The 20,659-nt window shown below is 51.2% G+C and overlaps 1 protein-coding gene across 1 annotated transcript in view; it reads left to right on the plus strand.

Moving 5' to 3' along the window:
• LOC124044320 (protein FAM126B-like) overlaps positions 1 to 20,659 on the plus strand; it is a 151,852-nt gene that overhangs the window by 120,511 nt on the left and 10,682 nt on the right. Inside the window, exons 10-11 of the mRNA XM_046363982.1 lie at positions 180 to 267; positions 2,554 to 2,710. Coding sequence (XP_046219938.1) covers positions 180 to 267; positions 2,554 to 2,710 — 245 coding nt within the window. The remainder of the gene's footprint in view (positions 1 to 179; positions 268 to 2,553; positions 2,711 to 20,659) is intronic.

The following is a 20,659-nucleotide window of genomic DNA, read 5'->3' on the forward strand; positions in this document are numbered from 1 at the left end:
GGTGTGGTAGAACTCTACCTTGGACTAGTAATCATAGCCCTGCTCTAATAACAGATTTACATTATCTGTGAGAGTCAGACATCAGGACACCTGGCTGGTCATCCTGGATGTTGACTTGGACATTGTTTTGGTGATTAGTGATGTTTGACTTTTTCTTGTATGTGTTTTGTCTCATACAGATATAATGGCGAGTGGGAGATGGGGAAGGAAGCTCTGGAAGACATCCTCTACAGAGCTCAGCTGGAACTCTACTCTCAGCCTCTACTGGTAAGACCTAACCCATGGGCCTATAAACTCAGCCCCTACTGGTAAGACTTAACCCATGGGCTTATAAACTCAGCCCCTACTTGTAAGACTTAACCCATGGGCCTATAAACTCAGCCCCTACTGGTAAGACCTAACCCATGGGCCTATAAACTCAGCCCCTACTGGTAAGACTTAACCCATGGGCCTATAAACTCAGCCCCTACTGGTAAGACCTAACCCATGGGCTTATAAACTCAGCCCCTACTGGTAAGACTTAACCCATGGGCCTATAAACTCAGCCCCTACTGGTAAGACTTAACCCATGGGCCTATAAACTCAGCCCCTACTGGTAAGACTTAACCCATGGGCCTATAAACTCAGCCCCTACTGGTAAGACTTAACCCATGGGCCTATAAACTCAGCCCCTACTGGTAAGACCTAACCCATGGGCTTATAAACTCAGCCCCTACTGGTAAGACTTAACCCCCCTACTGGGCCCCATGGGCCTATAAACTCAGCCCCTACTGGTAAGACTTAACCCATGGGCCTATAAACTCAGCCCCTACTGGTAAGACTTAACCCATGGGCTTATAAACTCAGCCCCTACTGGTAAGACTTAACCCATGGGCCCCTACTGGTAAACTCCATGGGCCCTCAGCCCCTACTGGTAAGACTTAACCCATGGGCTTATAAACTCAGCCCCTACTGGTAAGACCTAACCCATGGGCTTATAAACTCAGCCCCTACTGGTAAGACTTAACCCATGGGCTTATAAACTCAGCCCCTACTGGTAAGACCTAACCCATGGGCTTATAAACTCAGCCCCTACTGGTAAGACTTAACCCATGGGCTTATAAACTCAGCCCCTACTGGTAAGACTTAAAACCAATCCTACTGGGACCCCATATAAACTCAGCCCCTACTGGTAAGACTTAACCCATGGGCCTATAAACTCAGCCCCTACTGGTAAGACTTAACCCATGGGCCTATAAACTCAGCCCCTACTGGTAAGACCTAACCCATGGGCTTATAAACTCAGCCCCTACTGGTAAGACCTAACCCATGGGCTTATAAACTCAGCCCCTACTGGTAAGACTTAACCCATGGGCCTATAAACTCAGCCCCTACTGGTAAGACCTAACCCATGGGCTTATAAACTCAGCCCCTACTGGTAAGACTTAACCCATGGGCTTATAAACTCAGCCCCTACTGGTAAGACTTAACCCATGGGCTTATAAACTCAGCCCCTACTGGTAAGACTTAACCCATGGGCCTATAAACTCAGCCCCTACTGGTAAGACTTAACCCATGGGCTTATAAACTCAGCCCCTACTGGTAAGACCTAACCCATGGGCTTATAAACTCAGCCCCTACTGGGCTTATAAACTCAATCCCTACTGGTAAGACTTAACCCATGGGCTTATAAACTCAATCCTACTGGTAAGACCTAACCCATGAGCTTATAAACTCAGCCCCTACTGGTAAGACTTAACCCATGGGCTTATAAACTCAGCCCCTACTGGTAAGACTTAACCCATGGGCTTATAAACTCAGCCCCTACTGGTAAGACTTAACCCATGGGCCTATAAACTCAGCCCCTACTGGTAAGACCTAACCCATGGGCCTATAAACTCAGCCCCTACTGGTAAGACCTAACCCATGGGCTTATAAACTCAGCCCCTACTGGTAAGACCTAACCCATGGGCTTATAAACTCAGCCCCTACTGGTAAGACCTAACCCATGGGCTTATAAACTCAGCCCCTACTGGTAAGACCTAACCCATGGGCTTATAAACTCAGCCCCTACTGGTAAGACCTAACCCATGGGCTTATAAACTCAGCCCCTACTGGTAAGACCTAACCCATGGGCCTATAAACTCAGCCCCTACTGGTAAGACTTGGGCCTATAAACTCAGCCCCTACTTAACCCCCATGGGCCTATAAACTCAGCCCCTACTGTTAAGACTTAACCCATGGGCTTATAAACTCAGCCCCTACTGGTAAGACCTAACCCATGGGCCTATAAACCCATGGTCCCATTTCCAGAGTCCTGTACCAGGGTCCCATTTCCAGAGTCCTGTACCAGGGTCCCATTTCCAGAGTCCTGTACAGCCATAGAGCTGAGACTGTTCCATCAGAAATTCTATCTATTCGTCTAGTGACCTCAAACCTCTATTCCCCCTGCCAGTTGGGGGTTGCTGTGAGCAGTTTTCTGCCAGACATCGGGTTTGGAGTTGAGGTTAGTTAGGGATAGCATTTGGGTTTGGTTGACCAGTCCATTTGACCTCTGACCTGTGCTCCCGCTAGCTGGGTAACGCTATGAAGAGTTCCCTGCCAGACAACGCTCCAGACGAGACACGAGGCAGGAAGGTCCTTCAGGTGGAGGTCACTCCAACCGTCAGTCGCATCTCCCGCTCCGCCATCACTGCTGCATCCATCAGACGACACCGCTGGAAGAGGGAGGGTAAGAGACAGCAACACTTACTCTACACACAGCAACACTTACTGTACACATTAACCCTGGAAGAGGGAGGGTTAGAGACAGCAACACTTACTCTACACACAGCAACACTTACTGTACACATTAACCCTGGAAGAGGGAGGGTTAGAGACAGCAACACTTACTCTACACACAGCAACACTTACTGTACACATTAACCCTGGAAGAGGGAGGGTAAGAGACAGCAACACTTACTCTACACACAGCAACACTTACTGTACACATTAACCCTGGAAGAGGGAGGGTAAGAGACAGCAACACTTACTCTACACACAGCAACACTTACTGTACACATTAACCCTGGAAGAGGGAGGGTAAGAGACAGCAACACTTACTCTACACACAGCAACACTTACTGTACACATTAACCCTGGAAGAGGGAGGGTTAGAGACAGCAACACTTACTGTACACAATAACCCTGGAAGAGAGAGGGTAAGAGACACTTACTGTACACACAGCAACACTTACTGTACACATTAACCCTGGAAGAGAGAGGGTTAGAGACAGCAACACTTACTGTACACAATAACCCTGGAGGAGAGAGGGTTAGAGACAGCAACACTTACTCTACACATTAACCCTGGAGGAGAGAGGGTTAGAGACAGCAACACTTACTCTACACACAGCAACACTTACTGTACACATTAACCCTGGAAGAGGGAGGGTTAGAGACAGCAACACTTACTCTACACACAGCAACACTTACTGTACACATTAACCCTGGAAGAGAGAGGGTTAGAGACAGCAACACTTACTCTACACACAGCAACACTTACTGTACACATTAACCCTGGAAGAGGGAGGGTTAGAGACAGCAACACTTACTCTACACACAGCAACACTTACTGTACACATTAACCCTGGAAGAGGGAGGGTTAGAGACAGCAACACTTACTCTACACACAGCAACACTTACTGTACACATTAACCCTGGAAGAGAGAGGGTTAGAGACAGCAACACTTACTGTACACATTAACTCTGGAAGAGAGAGGGTTAGAGACAGCAACACTTACTGTACACAATAACCCTGGAAGAGAGAGGGTTAGAGACAGCAACACTTACTCTACACACAGCAACACTTACTGTACACATTAACCCTGGAAGAGGGAGGGTTAGAGACAGCAACACTTACTCTACACACAGCAACACTTACTGTACACATTAACCCTGGAAGAGAGAGGGTTAGAGACAGCAACACTTACTGTACACAATAACCCTGGAAGAGAGAGGGTTAGAGACATCAACACTTACTCTACACACAGCAACACTTACTGTACACATTAACACTGGAAGAGAGAGGGTTAGAGACAGCAACACTTACTCTACACAATAACCCTGGAAGAGAGAGGGTTAGAGACAGCAACACTTACTCTACACACAGCAACACTTACTGTACACATTAACCCTGGAAGAGAGAGGGTTAGAGACAGCAACACTTACTGTACACATTAACCCTTGGAGAGAGAGGGTAAGAGACAGCAACACTTACTGTACACATTAACCCTGGAAGAGAGAGGGTTAGAGACAGCAACACTTACTCTACACACAGCAACACTTACTGTACACATTAACCCTGGAAGAGAGAGGGTTAGAGACAGCAACTCTTACTGTACACATTAACCCTGGGAGAGAGAGGGTAAGAGACAGCAACACTTACTGTACACATTAACCCTGGAGGAGAGAGGGTTAGAGACAGCAACACTTACTCTACACATTAACCCTGGAGGAGAGAGGGTTAGAGACAGCAACACTTACTCTACACACAGCAGCACTTACTGTACACATTAACTCTGGAAGAGAGAGGGTAAGACACTTACTGTACACATTAACCCTGGAAGAGGGAGGGTTAGAGACAGCAACACTTACTCTACACACAGCAACACTTACTGTACACATTAACCCTGGAAGAGGGAGGGTTAGAGACAGCAACACTTACTCTACACACAGCAACACTTACTGTACACATTAACCCTGGAAGAGAGAGGGTTAGAGACAGCAACACTTACTGTACACATTAACTCTGGAAGAGAGAGGGTTAGAGACAGCAACACTTACTGTACACAATAACCCTGGAAGAGAGAGGGTTAGAGACAGCAACACTTACTCTACACACAGCAACACTTACTGTACACATTAACCCTGGAAGAGAGAGGGTTAGAGACAGCAACACTTACTCTACACACAGCAACACTTACTGTACACATTAACCCTGGAAGAGAGAGGGTTAGAGACAGCAACACTTACTGTACACATTAACACTGGAAGAGAGAGGGTTAGAGACAGCAACACTTACTCTACACAATAACCCTGGAAGAGAGAGGGTAAGAGACAGCAACACTTACTCTACACACAGCAACACTTACTGTACACATTAACCCTGGAAGAGGGAGGGTTAGAGACAGCAACACTTACTCTACACACAGCAACACTTACTGTACACATTAACCCTGGAAGAGAGAGGGTTAGAGACAGCAACACTTACTCTACACACAGCAACACTTACTGTACACATTAACCCTGGAAGAGGGAGGGTAAGAGACAGCAACACTTACTCTACACACAGCAACACTTACTGTACACATTAACCCTGGAAGAGGGAGGGTAAGAGACAGCAACACTTACTCTACACACAGCAACACTTACTGTACACATTAACCCTGGAAGAGGGAGGGTAAGAGACAGCAACACTTACTCTACACACAGCAACACTTACTGTACACATTAACCCTGGAAGAGGGAGGGTTAGAGACAGCAACACTTACTGTACACAATAACCCTGGAAGAGAGAGGGTAAGAGACACTTACTGTACACACAGCAACACTTACTGTACACATTAACCCTGGAAGAGAGAGGGTTAGAGACAGCAACACTTACTGTACACAATAACCCTGGAGGAGAGAGGGTTAGAGACAGCAACACTTACTCTACACACAGCAGCACTTACTGTACACATTAACTCTGGAAGAGAGAGGGTAAGACACTTACTGTACACATTAACCCTGGAAGAGGGAGGGTTAGAGACAGCAACACTTACTCTACACACAGCAACACTTACTGTACACATTAACCCTGGAAGAGGGAGGGTTAGAGACAGCAACACTTACTCTACACACAGCAACACTTACTGTACACATTAACCCTGGAAGAGAGAGGGTTAGAGACAGCAACACTTACTGTACACATTAACTCTGGAAGAGAGAGGGTTAGAGACAGCAACACTTACTGTACACAATAACCCTGGAAGAGAGAGGGTTAGAGACAGCAACACTTACTCTACACACAGCAACACTTACTGTACACATTAACCCTGGAAGAGAGAGGGTTAGAGACAGCAACACTTACTCTACACACAGCAACACTTACTGTACACATTAACCCTGGAAGAGAGAGGGTTAGAGACAGCAACACTTACTGTACACATTAACACTGGAAGAGAGAGGGTTAGAGACAGCAACACTTACTCTACACAATAACCCTGGAAGAGAGAGGGTAAGAGACAGCAACACTTACTCTACACACAGCAACACTTACTGTACACATTAACCCTGGAAGAGGGAGGGTTAGAGACAGCAACACTTACTCTACACACAGCAACACTTACTGTACACATTAACCCTGGAAGAGAGAGGGTTAGAGACAGCAACACTTACTCTACACACAGCAACACTTACTGTACACATTAACCCTGGAAGAGGGAGGGTAAGAGACAGCAACACTTACTCTACACACAGCAACACTTACTGTACACATTAACCCTGGAAGAGGGAGGGTAAGAGACAGCAACACTTACTCTACACACAGCAACACTTACTGTACACATTAACCCTGGAAGAGGGAGGGTAAGAGACAGCAACACTTACTCTACACACAGCAACACTTACTGTACACATTAACCCTGGAAGAGGGAGGGTTAGAGACAGCAACACTTACTGTACACAATAACCCTGGAAGAGAGAGGGTAAGAGACACTTACTGTACACACAGCAACACTTACTGTACACATTAACCCTGGAAGAGAGAGGGTTAGAGACAGCAACACTTACTGTACACAATAACCCTGGAGGAGAGAGGGTTAGAGACAGCAACACTTACTCTACACATTAACCCTGGAGGAGAGAGGGTTAGAGACAGCAACACTTACTCTACACACAGCAACACTTACTGTACACATTAACCCTGGAAGAGGGAGGGTTAGAGACAGCAACACTTACTCTACACACAGCAACACTTACTGTACACATTAACCCTGGAAGAGAGAGGGTTAGAGACAGCAACACTTACTCTACACACAGCAACACTTACTGTACACATTAACCCTGGAAGAGGGAGGGTTAGAGACAGCAACACTTACTCTACACACAGCAACACTTACTGTACACATTAACCCTGGAAGAGGGAGGGTTAGAGACAGCAACACTTACTCTACACACAGCAACACTTACTGTACACATTAACCCTGGAAGAGAGAGGGTTAGAGACAGCAACACTTACTGTACACATTAACTCTGGAAGAGAGAGGTTAGAGACAGCAACACTTACTGTACACAATAACCCTGGAAGAGAGAGGGTTAGAGACAGCAACACTTACTCTACACACAGCAACACTTACTGTACACATTAACCCTGGAAGAGAGAGGGTTAGAGACAGCAACACTTACTCTACACACAGCAACACTTACTGTACACATTAACCCTGGAAGAGAGAGGGTTAGAGACAGCAACACTTACTGTACACATTAACACTGGTAGAGAGAGGGTTAGAGACAGCAACACTTACTCTACACACAGCAACACTTACTGTACACATTAACCCTTGGAGAGAGAGGGTTAGAGACAGCAACACTTACTGTACACAATAACCCTGGAAGAGAGAGGGTTAGAGACAGCAACACTTACTCTACACACAGCAACACTTACTGTACACATTAACCCTGGAAGAGAGAGGGTTAGAGACAGCAACACTTACTGTACACAATAACCCTGGAAGAGAGAGGGTTAGAGACAGCAACACTTACTCTACACACAGCAACACTTACTGTACACATTAACACTGGAAGAGAGAGGGTTAGAGACAGCAACACTTACTCTACACAATAACCCTGGAAGAGAGAGGGTTAGAGACAGCAACACTTACTCTACACACAGCAACACTTACTGTACACATTAACCCTGGAAGAGAGAGGGTTAGAGACAGCAACTCTTACTGTACACATTAACCCTGGGAGAGAGAGGGTAAGAGACAGCAACACTTACTGTACACATTAACCCTGGAGGAGAGAGGGTTAGAGACAGCAACACTTACTCTACACATTAACCCTGGAGGAGAGAGGGTTAGAGACAGCAACACTTACTCTACACACAGCAGCACTTACTGTACACATTAACTCTGGAAGAGAGAGGGTAAGACACTTACTGTACACATTAACCCTGGAAGAGGGAGGGTTAGAGACAGCAACACTTACTCTACACACAGCAACACTTACTGTACACATTAACCCTGGAAGAGGGAGGGTTAGAGACAGCAACACTTACTCTACACACAGCAACACTTACTGTACACATTAACCCTGGAAGAGAGAGGGTTAGAGACAGCAACACTTACTGTACACATTAACACTGGAAGAGAGAGGGTTAGAGACAGCAACACTTACTCTACACAATAACCCTGGAAGAGAGAGGGTTAGAGACAGCAACACTTACTCTACACACAGCAACACTTACTGTACACATTAACCCTGGAAGAGAGAGGGTTAGAGACAGCAACACTTACTGTACACATTAACCCTGGAAGAGAGAGGGTTAGAGACAGCAACACTTACTGTACACAATAACCCTGGAAGAGAGAGGGTTAGAGACAGCAACACTTACTCTACACACAGCAACACTTACTGTACACATTAACCCTGGAAGAGAGAGGGTTAGAGACAGCAACACTTACTGTACACAATAACCCTGGAAGAGAGAGGGTTAGAGACAGCAACACTTACTGTACACAATAACCCTGGAAGAGAGAGGGTTAGAGACAGCAACACTTACTGTACACAATAACCCTGGAAGAGAGAGGGTTAGAGACAGCAACACTTACTGTACACAATAACCCTGGAAGAGAGAGGGTTAGAGACAGCAACACTTACTCTACACACAGCAACACTTACTGTACACATTAACCCTGGAAGAGAGGGGGTTAGAGACAGCAACACTTACTGTACACAATAACCCTGGAAGAGAGAGGGTTAGAGACAGCAACACTTACTGTACACATTAACCCTGGGAGAGAGAGGGTAAGAGACAGCAACACTTACTCTACACACAGCAACACTTACTGTACACATTAACCCTGGAAGAGAGAGGGTTAGAGACAGCAACACTTACTGTACACATTAACACTGGAAGAGAGAGGGTTAGAGACAGCAACACTTACTCTACACAATAACCCTGGAAGAGAGAGGGTTAGAGACAGCAACACTTACTCTACACACAGCAACACTTACTGTACACATTAACCCTGGAAGAGAGAGGGTTAGAGACAGCAACACTTACTGTACACAATAACCCTGGAAGAGAGAGGGTTAGAGACAGCAACACTTACTGTACACAATAACCCTGGAAGAGAGAGGGTTAGAGACAGCAACACTTACTGTACACAATAACCCTGGAAGAGAGAGGGTTAGAGACAGCAACACTTACTGTACACAATAACCCTGGAAGAGAGAGGGTTAGAGACAGCAACACTTACTCTACACACAGCAACACTTACTGTACACATTAACCCTGGAAGAGAGGGGGTTAGAGACAGCAACACTTACTGTACACAATAACCCTGGAAGAGAGAGGGTTAGAGACAGCAACACTTACTGTACACATTAACCCTGGGAGAGAGAGGGTAAGAGACAGCAACACTTACTGTACACAATAACCCTGGAAGAGAGAGGGTTAGAGACAGCAACACTTACTGTACACATTAACCCTGGAAGAGAGAGGGTTAGAGACAGCAACACTTACTGTACACATTAACCCTGGAAGAGAGAGGGTTAGAGACAGCAACCCTGTGGTCAGATGTTATGTCATTTAAAACCCACTCGTCACCAGTGGAGTGTACAGTGTGTGGTCAGATGTTATGTCATTTAAAACCCACTCGTCACCAGTGGAGTGTACAGTGTGTGGTCAGATGTCATGGTTGATTTCCTGACCATGATAAGTGCTGTACCATGTAGACTGCTGATGGGTGTGGCTGTTAAGAGCATCTCATCCTGTGTTGTTACACCCCAGATTGTTTTGACTACACAAACGAAGCAGAGCTCAGTGTCACCATCACTCCTAGCCACACCTCCTGGGATCCAGCAGCCAATCGAGAGCGAGGAGGGCGGGGCTACATCATCATCCCCCCTGTCACATTGGAGTGTAGGCAGGAACGGGAGGAGTCACAGAGCAGTGAGGGTTCCGTCCCATTGGCTACCTCTCCACCTCCCCAGAGTTCACAAACTCCTCCAGCCCTTGTTCAGATACTTACATTGCTACCTCCAAGTTCCTGTTTTCTAATCCATCTACCAACCACGTCATTTCTACACTGCCCTACAAAGTGCTGTAACTATGTAAAAACATTACTGACTTCAGTCTTTTTCAAGTCGAGACAGCAATTTCTGATTCTTCGTGACTTATTCTGAACGATTGGATTGTTCTTGTGTCAGGAAACTAAATACCACATTAATCAGATAATATACATGGCCATTACAATAGATCAAACATATTGACCAAATGTATAGTTACTGCACTTTGCCTTTTTTGGGGAGTATTTTCCTCTGTGCTGTATAGTAGTCCAGAGAGGAAGGAAGACTTCTGGGTTGAAGGATAGGTGGACAGGACCATAGCATGGTGCTCCTTTTACCTATGACCCCTGATCTACAACCTTACCATGACCCCATGCTTCCTGCTTCGAGCACCGCCTATCGTCAATACTGAGCATGCTCATCTGTTTCCTAAGGTAACTTCAGGATGTTTAGAAAAACGCCCTAACCTCTGGTGCCTGGTTCTGGTTCTCCCCTGGAATGACTCCTATTGTTTTAGACCCAAATGTTATGTCACTGCAGCTCCATCTGGTGTCAGTTTCATTACAGGAAACATTTGGGCCAGCTGTACCTGTTCACTGAAAGTGTTTGCCATTACAGGAAACATTTGGGCCAGCAGAACCCAGCTGTACCTGTTCACTGGAAGTGTTTGCCATTACATGAAACATTTGGGCCAGCTGTACCTGTTCACTGGAAGTGTTGTCCATTTAGTTGTGTAGTGCAGTTGTATAGATGTGCAGAGATACAGCTGTATTCATGTATCTAACGTAGCGCAGCTCAGTGAGTGAGAAACTGCCTCCAAGCATGTGCATGACATGGCCTCCACACATACTGCCAACATCTCAATCATCAACCTTTCAAACCATGCTCACCTCCAGCGCTCCTTACTGCCACAGACAGTTGGCTCCTTGTCTGTTAAGACCTCCACATCCTGGAGCTCAGCTACCTGCATTTACCCATCTGTCTTAAACATTCATTGCTACATTTGAAGGTCCATTTTGTCTTGTTTGATGTGTCTAGAGTTCAGTCTGGTTAGCTCTGGGCTGCTGGACTGGATTGTCTACTCTTTACCCTCATACCCTCATTTACAGACTTCTGTTAACCATATGCCAGTACGCCACAGAGCCTTCTATAAGCCATATGCCAGCCGGCCAGCCACAGGGCCCCCCTGTAAGCATTATGCCTGCCGGCCAGCCACAGGGCCCCCCTGTAAGCATTATGCCTGCCGGCCAGCCACAGGGTCCCCCTGTAAGCATTATGCCTGCCGGCCAGCCACAGGGCCCCCCTGTAAGCCATATGACTGCCGGCCAGCCACAGGGCCCCCCTGTAAGCATTATGCCTGCCGGCCAGCCGCAGGGCCCTCCTGTAAGCCATATGACTGCCGGCCAGCCACAGGGCCCCCTGTAAGCATTATGACTGCCGGCCAGCCACAGGGCCCCCTGTAAGCATTATGCCTGCTACAAAGCCCTCTGTAAGCCATATGCCAGCCAGCCACTGAGCCCTCTGTAAGCCATATGCCAGCCAGCCACTGAGCCCTCTGTAAGCCATATGCCAGCCAGCCAGCCACAGAGCCCTCTGTAGGCCATATGCCAGCCAGCCACAGAGCCCTCTGTAGGCCATATGCCAGCCAGCCAGCCACAGAGCCTTCTGTAAGCCATATGCCAGCCAGCCACAGAGCCCTCTGTAAGCCATATCCCAGCCAGCCAGCCACAGAGCCCTCTGTAGGCCATATGCCAGCTACAAAGCCCTCTGTAAGCCATATGCCAGACAACCAGCAATAGAGCCCTCTGTAAGCCAAATGCAAGCCAGCCAGCCAGCCACAGAGCTCTCTGCAAGCCATATGCCAGTCAGCCAGCCACAGGGCCCTCTGCAAGCCATATGCAAGCCAGCCAGCCACAGAACCCTCTGTAAGCCATATGGCAGCCACTGAGCCCTCTGTAAGCCATTTGCCAGCCAGCCACAGAGCCCTCTATAAGTTTCTTCCTAGGTTTTGGCCTTTCTAGGGAGTTTTTCCTCGCCACCGTGCTTCTACACCTGCATTGCTTGCTGTTTGGGGTTTTAGGCTGGGTTTCTGTACAGCACTTTGAGATATCAGCTGATGTACGAAGGGCTATATAAATGCATTTGATTTGATTTTATATAAGCCATATGCCAGCCAGCTACAGAGCCTTCTGGAAGCCATATGCCAGCCAGCCACAAAACCCTCTATAAGCCATATGCCAGCCAGCCACAGAGCCCTCTGTAAGCCATATGCCAGCTACAGAGCCCTCTGTAAGCCATATGCCAGCCAGCCATTGAGCCCTCTGTAAGCCATACGCCAGCCAGCCAGCCACAGAACCCTCTGTAAGCCATATGCCAGCCAGCCACTGAGCCCTCTGTAAGCCATATGCCAGCCAGCCAGCCACAGAACCCTCTGTAAGCCATATGCCAGCCAGCCAGCCACTGAGCCCCCTGTAAGCCATATGCCAGCCAGCCAGCCACAGAACCCTCTGTAAGCCATATGCCAGCCAGCCACTGATCCCTCTGTAAGCCATTTGTCAGCCACAGAGCCCTCTGTAAGCCATAAACCAGCCAGCCACAGAGCCCTCTGTAAGCCATATGCCAGCCAGCCAGCCACAGAACCCTCTGTAAGCCATTTGCCAGCCACAGAGCCCTCTGTAAGCCATATGCCAACCAGCCACTGAGCCCTCTGTAAGCCATATGCCAGCCAGCCAGCCACTGAGCCCTCTGTAAGCCATATGCCAGCCAGCCAGCCACAGAACCCTCTGTAAGCCATATGCCAGCCAGCCACTGATCCCTCTGTAAGCCATTTGCCAGCCACAGAGCCCTCTGTAAGCCATATTCCAGCCAGCCAGCCACGGGGCCCTCTGCAAGCTATATGCCAGCCAGTCAGCCACAGAACCCTCTGTAAGCCATATGCCAGCCAGCCACTGAGCCCTCTGTAAGCCATTTGCCAGCCACAGAGCCCTCTGTAAGCCATATGCCAGCCAGCCACTGAGCCCTCTGTAAGCCATATGCCAGCCAGCCAGCCACTGAGCCCTCTGTAAGCAATATGCCAGCCAGCCAGCCACAGAACCCTCTGTAAGCCATATGCCAGCCAGCCACTGATCCCTCTGTAAGCCATTTGCCAGCCACAGAGCCCTCTGTAAGCTATATGCCAGACACATAGCCCTCTGTAAGCCATATGCCAGCCACATAGCCCTCTGTAAGCCATATGCCAGCCAGCCACTGAGCCCTCTGCAAGCCATATGCCAGCCAGTCAGCCACAGAACCCTCTGTAAGCCATATGCCAGCCAGCCACTGAGCCCTCTGTAAGCCATATGCCAGCCAGCCAGCCACAGAGCCCTCTGTAAGCCATATGCCAGCCAGCCAGCCACTGAGCCCTCTGTAAGCCATATGCCAGACAGCCACAGAGCCTTCTGTAAGCCATATGCCAGCCAGCCACAGAGCCCTCTGTAAGCCATATGCCAGCCAGCCACTGAGCCCTCTGTAAGTCATACGCCAGCCAGCCAGCCACAGAGCCCTCTGTAAGCTATATGCCAGCCAGTCAGCCACAGAACCCTCTGTAAGCCATATGGCATCCACTGAGCCCTCTTTAAGCCATCTGCCAGCCAGCCACAGAGCCCTCTATAAGCCATATGCCAGCCAGCTACAGAGCCTTCTGTAAGCCATATGCCAGCCAGCCACAGAGCCCTCTGTAAGCCAACCAGCCACATAGCCCTCTGTAAGCCATATGCCAGCCAGCCACAGAGCCCTCTGTAAGCCATATGCCAGCCAGCCAGCCACAGAGCCCTCTGTAAGCCATATGCCAGCCAGCCACTGAGCCCTCTGTAAGTCATACGCCAGCCAGCCAGCCACAGAGCCCTCTGTAAGCCATATTCCAGCCAGCCAGCCACGGGGCCCTCTGCAAGCTATATGCCAGCCAGCCAGCCACAGAGCCCTCTGTAAGCCATATGCCAGCCACATAGCCCTCTGTAAGCCATATGCCAGCCAGCCACAGAGCCCTCTGTAAGCCATATGCCAGCCAGCCACTGAGCCCTCTGTAAGTCATACGCCAGCCAGCCAGCCACAGAGCCCTCTAAGCCATATTCCAGCCAGCCAGCCACGGGGCCCTCTGCAAGCTATATGCCAGCCAGCCAGCCACAGAGCCCTCTGTAAGCCATATGCCAGCCACATAGCCCTCTGCAAGCCATATGCCAGCCAGCCACAGAGCCCTCTGTAAGCCATATGCCAGCCAGCCAGCCACTGAGCCCTCTGTAAGCCATATGCCAGACAGCCACAGAGCCTTCTGCAAGCCATATGCCAGCCAGCCACTGAGCCCTCTGTAAGCCATATGCCAGCCAGCCACTGAGCCCTCTGTAAGCCATATGCCAGCCAGCCAGCCACTGAGCCCTCTGTAAGCCATATGCCAGACAGCCACAGAGCCTTCTGTAAGCCATATGCCAGCCAGCCACAGAGCCCTCTGTAAGCCATATGCCAGCCAGCCAGCCACTGAGCCCTCTGTAAGCCATATGCCAGCCAGCCAGCCACTGAGCCCTCTGTAAGCCATATGCCAGACAGCCACAGAGCCTTCTGTAAGCCATATGCCAGCCAGCCACAGAGCCCTCTCTAAGCCATATGCCAGCCAGCCAGCCACTGAGCCCTCTGTAAGCCATATGCCAGACAGCCACAGAGCCTTCTGCAAGCCATATGCCAGCCAGCCACTGAGCCCTCTGCAAGCCATATGCCAGCCAGCCACTGAGCCCTCTGTAAGCCATATGCCAGCCAGCCACTGAGCCCTCTGTAAGCCATATGCCAGCCAGCCAGCCACTGAGCCCTCTGTAAGCCATATGCCAGACAGCCACAGAGCCTTCTGTAAGCCATATGCCAGCCAGCCACAGAGCCCTCTGTAAGCCATATGCCAGCCAGCCACTGAGCCCTCTGTAAGCCATATGCCAGCCAGCCAGCCACTGAGCCCTCTGTAAGCCATATGCCAGACAGCCACAGAGCCTTCTGTAAGCCATATGCCAGCCAGCCACAGAGCCCTCTGTAAGCCATATGCCAGCCAGCCAGCCACTGAGCCCTCTGTAAGCCATATGCCAGACAGCCACAGAGCCTTCTGCAAGCCATATGCCAGCCAGCCACTGAGCCCTCTGCAAGCCATATGCCAGCCAGCCACTGAGCCCTCTGTAAGCCATATGCCAGCCAGCCACTGAGCCCTCTGTAAGCCATATGCCAGCCAGCCACTGAGCCCTCTGTAAGCCATATGCCAGACAGCCACAGAGCCTTCTGTAAGCCATATGCCAGCCAGCCACAGAGCCCTCTGTAAGCCATATGCCAGCCAGCCACTGAGCCCTCTGTAAGTCATACGCCAGCCAGCCAGCCACAGAGCCCTCTGTAAGCCATATTCCAGCCAGCCAGCCACGGGGCCCTCTGCAAGCTATATGCCAGCCAGCCAGCCACTGAGCCCTCTGTAAGCCATATGCTAGCCAGTCAGCCACAGAACCCTCTGTAAGCCATATGCCAGCCAGCCACTGAGCCCTCTGTAAGCCATTTGCCAGCCACAGAGCCCTCTGTAAGCCATATGCCAGCCAGCCACTGAGCCCTCTGTAAGCCATATTCCAGCCAGCCAGCCACGGGCCCTCTGCAAGCTATATGCCAGCCAGTCAGCCACAGAACCCTCTGTAAGCCATATGCCAGCCAGCCACTGAGCCCTCTGTAAGCCATTTGCCAGCCACAGAGCCCTCTGTAAGCTATATGCCAGACACATAGCCCTCTGTAAGCCATATGCCAGCCACATAGCCCTCTGCAAGCTATATGCCAGCCAGTCAGCCACAGAACCCTCTGTAAGCCATATGCCAGCCAGCCACTGAGCCCTCTGTAAGCCATTTGCCAGCCACAGAGCCCTCTGTAAGCTATATGCCAGACACATAGCCCTCTGTAAGCCATATGCCAGCCACATAGCCCTCTGTAAGCCATATGCCAGCCAGCCAGCACTGAGCCCTCTGCAAGCCATATGCCAGCCAGCCACTGAGCCCTCTGTAAGCCATATGCCAGCCAGCCAGCCACAGAGCCCTCTGTAAGCCATATGCCAGCCAGCCAGCCACTGAGCCCTCTGTAAGCCAGCCAGCCACATACCCCTCTGTAAGCCATATGCCAGCCACAGAGTCCTCTGCAAGCCATATGCCAGCCAGCCACTGAGCCCTCTGTAAGCCATATGCCAGCCAGCGACTGAGCCCTCTGTAAGCCATATGCCAGCCAGCCACTGAGCCCTCTGTAAGCCATATGCCAGCCAGCCACAAAACCCTCTATAAGCCATATGCCAGCCAGCCAGCGACTGAGCCCTCTGTAAGCCATATGCCAGCCACAGAGCCCTCTGTAAGCCATATGCCAGCCAGCCACTGAGCCCTCTGTAAGTCATACGCCAGCCAGCCAGCCACAGAGCCCTCTAAGCCATATTCCAGCCAGCCAGCCACGGGGCCCTCTGCAAGCTATATGCCAGCCAGCCAGCCACAGAGCCCTCTGTAAGCCATATGCCAGCCACATAGCCCTCTGCAAGCCATATGCCAGCCAGCCACAGAGCCCTCTGTAAGCCATATGCCAGCCAGCCAGCGACTGAGCCCTCTGTAAGCCATATGCCAGCCAGCCACTGAGCCCTCTGTAAGCCATATGCCAGCCAGCCACAAAACCCTCTATAAGCCATATGCCAGCCAGCCAGCGACTGAGCCCTCTGTAAGCCATATGCCAGCCACAGAGTCCTCTGCAAGCCATATGCCAGCCAGCCACAGAGCCCTCTGTAAGCCATATGCCAGCCAGCCACTGAGCCCTCTGTAAGTCATACGCCAGCCAGCCAGCCACAGAGCCCTCTAAGCCATATTCCAGCCAGCCAGCCACGGGGCCCTCTGCAAGCTATATGCCAGCCAGCCAGCCACAGAGCCCTCTGTAAGCCATATGCCAGCCACATAGCCCTCTGCAAGCCATATGCCAGCCAGCCACAGAGCCCTCTGTAAGCCATATGCCAGCCAGCCAGCCACTGAGCCCTCTGTAAGCCATATGCCAGACAGCCACAGAGCCTTCTGCAAGCCATATGCCAGCCAGCCACTGAGCCCTCTGTAAGCCATATGCCAGCCAGCCACTGAGCCCTCTGTAAGCCATATGCCAGCCAGCCAGCCACTGAGCCCTCTGTAAGCCATATGCCAGACAGCCACAGAGCCTTCTGTAAGCCATATGCCAGCCAGCCACAGAGCCCTCTGTAAGCCATATGCCAGCCAGCCAGCCACTGAGCCCTCTGTAAGCCATATGCCAGCCAGCCAGCCACTGAGCCCTCTGTAAGCCATATGCCAGACAGCCACAGAGCCTTCTGTAAGCCATATGCCAGCCAGCCACAGAGCCCTCTCTAAGCCATATGCCAGCCAGCCAGCCACTGAGCCCTCTGTAAGCCATATGCCAGACAGCCACAGAGCCTTCTGCAAGCCATATGCCAGCCAGCCACTGAGCCCTCTGCAAGCCATATGCCAGCCAGCCACTGAGCCCTCTGTAAGCCATATGCCAGCCAGCCACTGAGCCCTCTGTAAGCCATATGCCAGCCAGCCAGCCACTGAGCCCTCTGTAAGCCATATGCCAGACAGCCACAGAGCCTTCTGTAAGCCATATGCCAGCCAGCCACAGAGCCCTCTGTAAGCCATATGCCAGCCAGCCACTGAGCCCTCTGTAAGCCATATGCCAGCCAGCCAGCCACTGAGCCCTCTGTAAGCCATATGCCAGACAGCCACAGAGCCTTCTGTAAGCCATATGCCAGCCAGCCACAGAGCCCTCTGTAAGCCATATGCCAGCCAGCCAGCCACTGAGCCCTCTGTAAGCCATATGCCAGACAGCCACAGAGCCTTCTGCAAGCCATATGCCAGCCAGCCACTGAGCCCTCTGCAAGCCATATGCCAGCCAGCCACTGAGCCCTCCAGGACAGCGGAGTCAATCACCACCTTCCGGAGACACCTGAAACCCCACCTCTTTAAGGAATACCTAGGATAGGTTAAGTAATCCCTCTCACCCCACCCCCCCCTAAGTTTTAGATGCACTATTGTTAAGTGACTGTCCCACTGGATGTCATAAGGTGAATGCACCAATTTGTAAGTCGCTCTGGATAAGAGCGTCTGCTAAATGACTTAAATGTAATGTAAATGTAAGCCATATGCCAGCCAGCCACTGAGCCCTCTGTAAGCCATATGCCAGCCAGCCACTGAGCCCTCTGTAAGCCATATGCCAGACAGCCACAGAGCCTTCTGTAAGCCATATGCCAGCCAGCCACAGAGCCCTCTGTAAGCCATATGCCAGCCAGCCACTGAGCCCTCTGTAAGTCATACGCCAGCCAGCCAGCCACAGAGCCCTCTGTAAGCCATATTCCAGCCAGCCAGCCACGGGGCCCTCTGCAAGCTATATGCCAGCCAGCCAGCCACTGAGCCCTCTGTAAGCCATATGCTAGCCAGTCAGCCACAGAACCCTCTGTAAGCCATATGCCAGCCAGCCACTGAGCCCTCTGTAAGCCATTTGCCAGCCACAGAGCCCTCTGTAAGCCATATGCCAGCCAGCCACTGAGCCCTCTGTAGGCCATATTCCAGCCAGCCAGCCACGGGGCCCTCTGCAAGCTATATGCCAGCCAGTCAGCCACAGAACCCTCTGTAAGCCATATGCCAGCCAGCCACTGAGCCCTCTGTAAGCCATTTGCCAGCCACAGAGCCCTCTGTAAGCTATATGCCAGACACATAGCCCTCTGTAAGCCATATGCCAGCCACATAGCCCTCTGCAAGCTATATGCCAGCCAGTCAGCCACAGAACCCTCTGTAAGCCATATGCCAGCCAGCCACTGAGCCCTCTGTAAGCCATTTGCCAGCCACAGAGCCCTCTGTAAGCTATATGCCAGACACATAGCCCTCTGTAAGCCATATGCCAGCCACATAGCCCTCTGTAAGCCATATGCCAGCCAGCCACTGAGCCCTCTGCAAGCCATATGCCAGCCAGCCACTGAGCCCTCTGTAAGCCATATGCCAGCCAGCCAGCCACAGAGCCCTCTGTAAGCCATATGCCAGCCAGCCAGCCACTGAGCCCTCTGTAAGCCAGCCAGCCACATACCCCTCTGTAAGCCATATGCCAGCCACAGAGTCCTCTGCAAGCCATATGCCAGCCAGCCACTGAGCCCTCTGTAAGCCATATGCCAGCCAGCGACTGAGCCCTCTGTAAGCCATATGCCAGCCAGCCACTGAGCCCTCTGTAAGCCATATGCCAGCCAGCCACAAAACCCTCTATAAGCCATATGCCAGCCAGCCAGCGACTGAGCCCTCTGTAAGCCATATGCCAGCCACAGAGTCCTCTGCAAGCCATATGCCAGCCAGCCACAGAGCCCTCTGTAAGCCATATGCTAGCCACAGAGTCCTCTGCAAGCCATATGCCAGCCAGCCACATAGCCCTCTGTAAGCCATATGCCAGCCAGCCACTGAGCCCTCTGCAAGCCATATGCCAGCCAGCCACTGAGCCCTCTGTAAGCCATATGCCAGCCAGCCAGCCACAGAGCCCTCTGTAAGCCATATGCCAGCCAGCCAGCCACTGAGCCCTCTGTAAGCCAGCCAGCCACATACCCCTCTGTAAGCCATATGCCAGCCACAGAGTCCTCTGCAAGCCATATGCCAGCCAGCCACTGAGCCCTCTGTAAGCCATATGCCAGCCAGCGACTGAGCCCTCTGTAAGCCATATGCCAGCCAGCCACTGAGCCCTCTGTAAGCCATATGCCAGCCAGCCACAAAACCCTCTATAAGCCATATGCCAGCCAGCCAGCGACTGAGCCCTCTGTAAGCCATATGCCAGCCACAGAGTCCTCTGCAAGCCATATGCCAGCCAGCCACAGAGCCCTCTGTAAGCCATATGCTAGCCACAGAGTCCTCTGCAAGCCATATGCCAGCCAGCCACTGAGCCCTCTAAGCCATATGCCAGCCAGCCACTGAGTCCTCTTTAAGCCATATGCCAGCCAGCTACAGAGCCTTCTGTAAGCCATATGCCAGCCAGCCACAGAGCCCTCTGTAAGCCAGCCAGTCACATAGCCCTCTGTAAGCCATATGCCAGCCAGCCACAGAGCCCTATGTAAGCCATATGGCAGCCAGTCCTCTGCAAGTCATATGCCAGCCAGCCAGCGACTGAGCCCTCTGTAAGCCATATGCCAGCCAGCCAGCGACTGAGCCCTCTGTAAGCCATATGCCAGCCAGCCAGCGACTGAGCCCTCTGTAAGCCATATGCCAGCCAGCCAGCCACTGAGCCCTCTGTAAGCCATATGCCAGCCAGCCACAGAGCCCTCTGTAAGCCATATGCCAGCCACAGAGTC

The sequence above is a fragment of the Oncorhynchus gorbuscha genome, linkage group LG09, assembly GCF_021184085.1.
Source record: "Oncorhynchus gorbuscha isolate QuinsamMale2020 ecotype Even-year linkage group LG09, OgorEven_v1.0, whole genome shotgun sequence".
Taxonomy (NCBI): domain Eukaryota; kingdom Metazoa; phylum Chordata; class Actinopteri; order Salmoniformes; family Salmonidae; genus Oncorhynchus; species Oncorhynchus gorbuscha.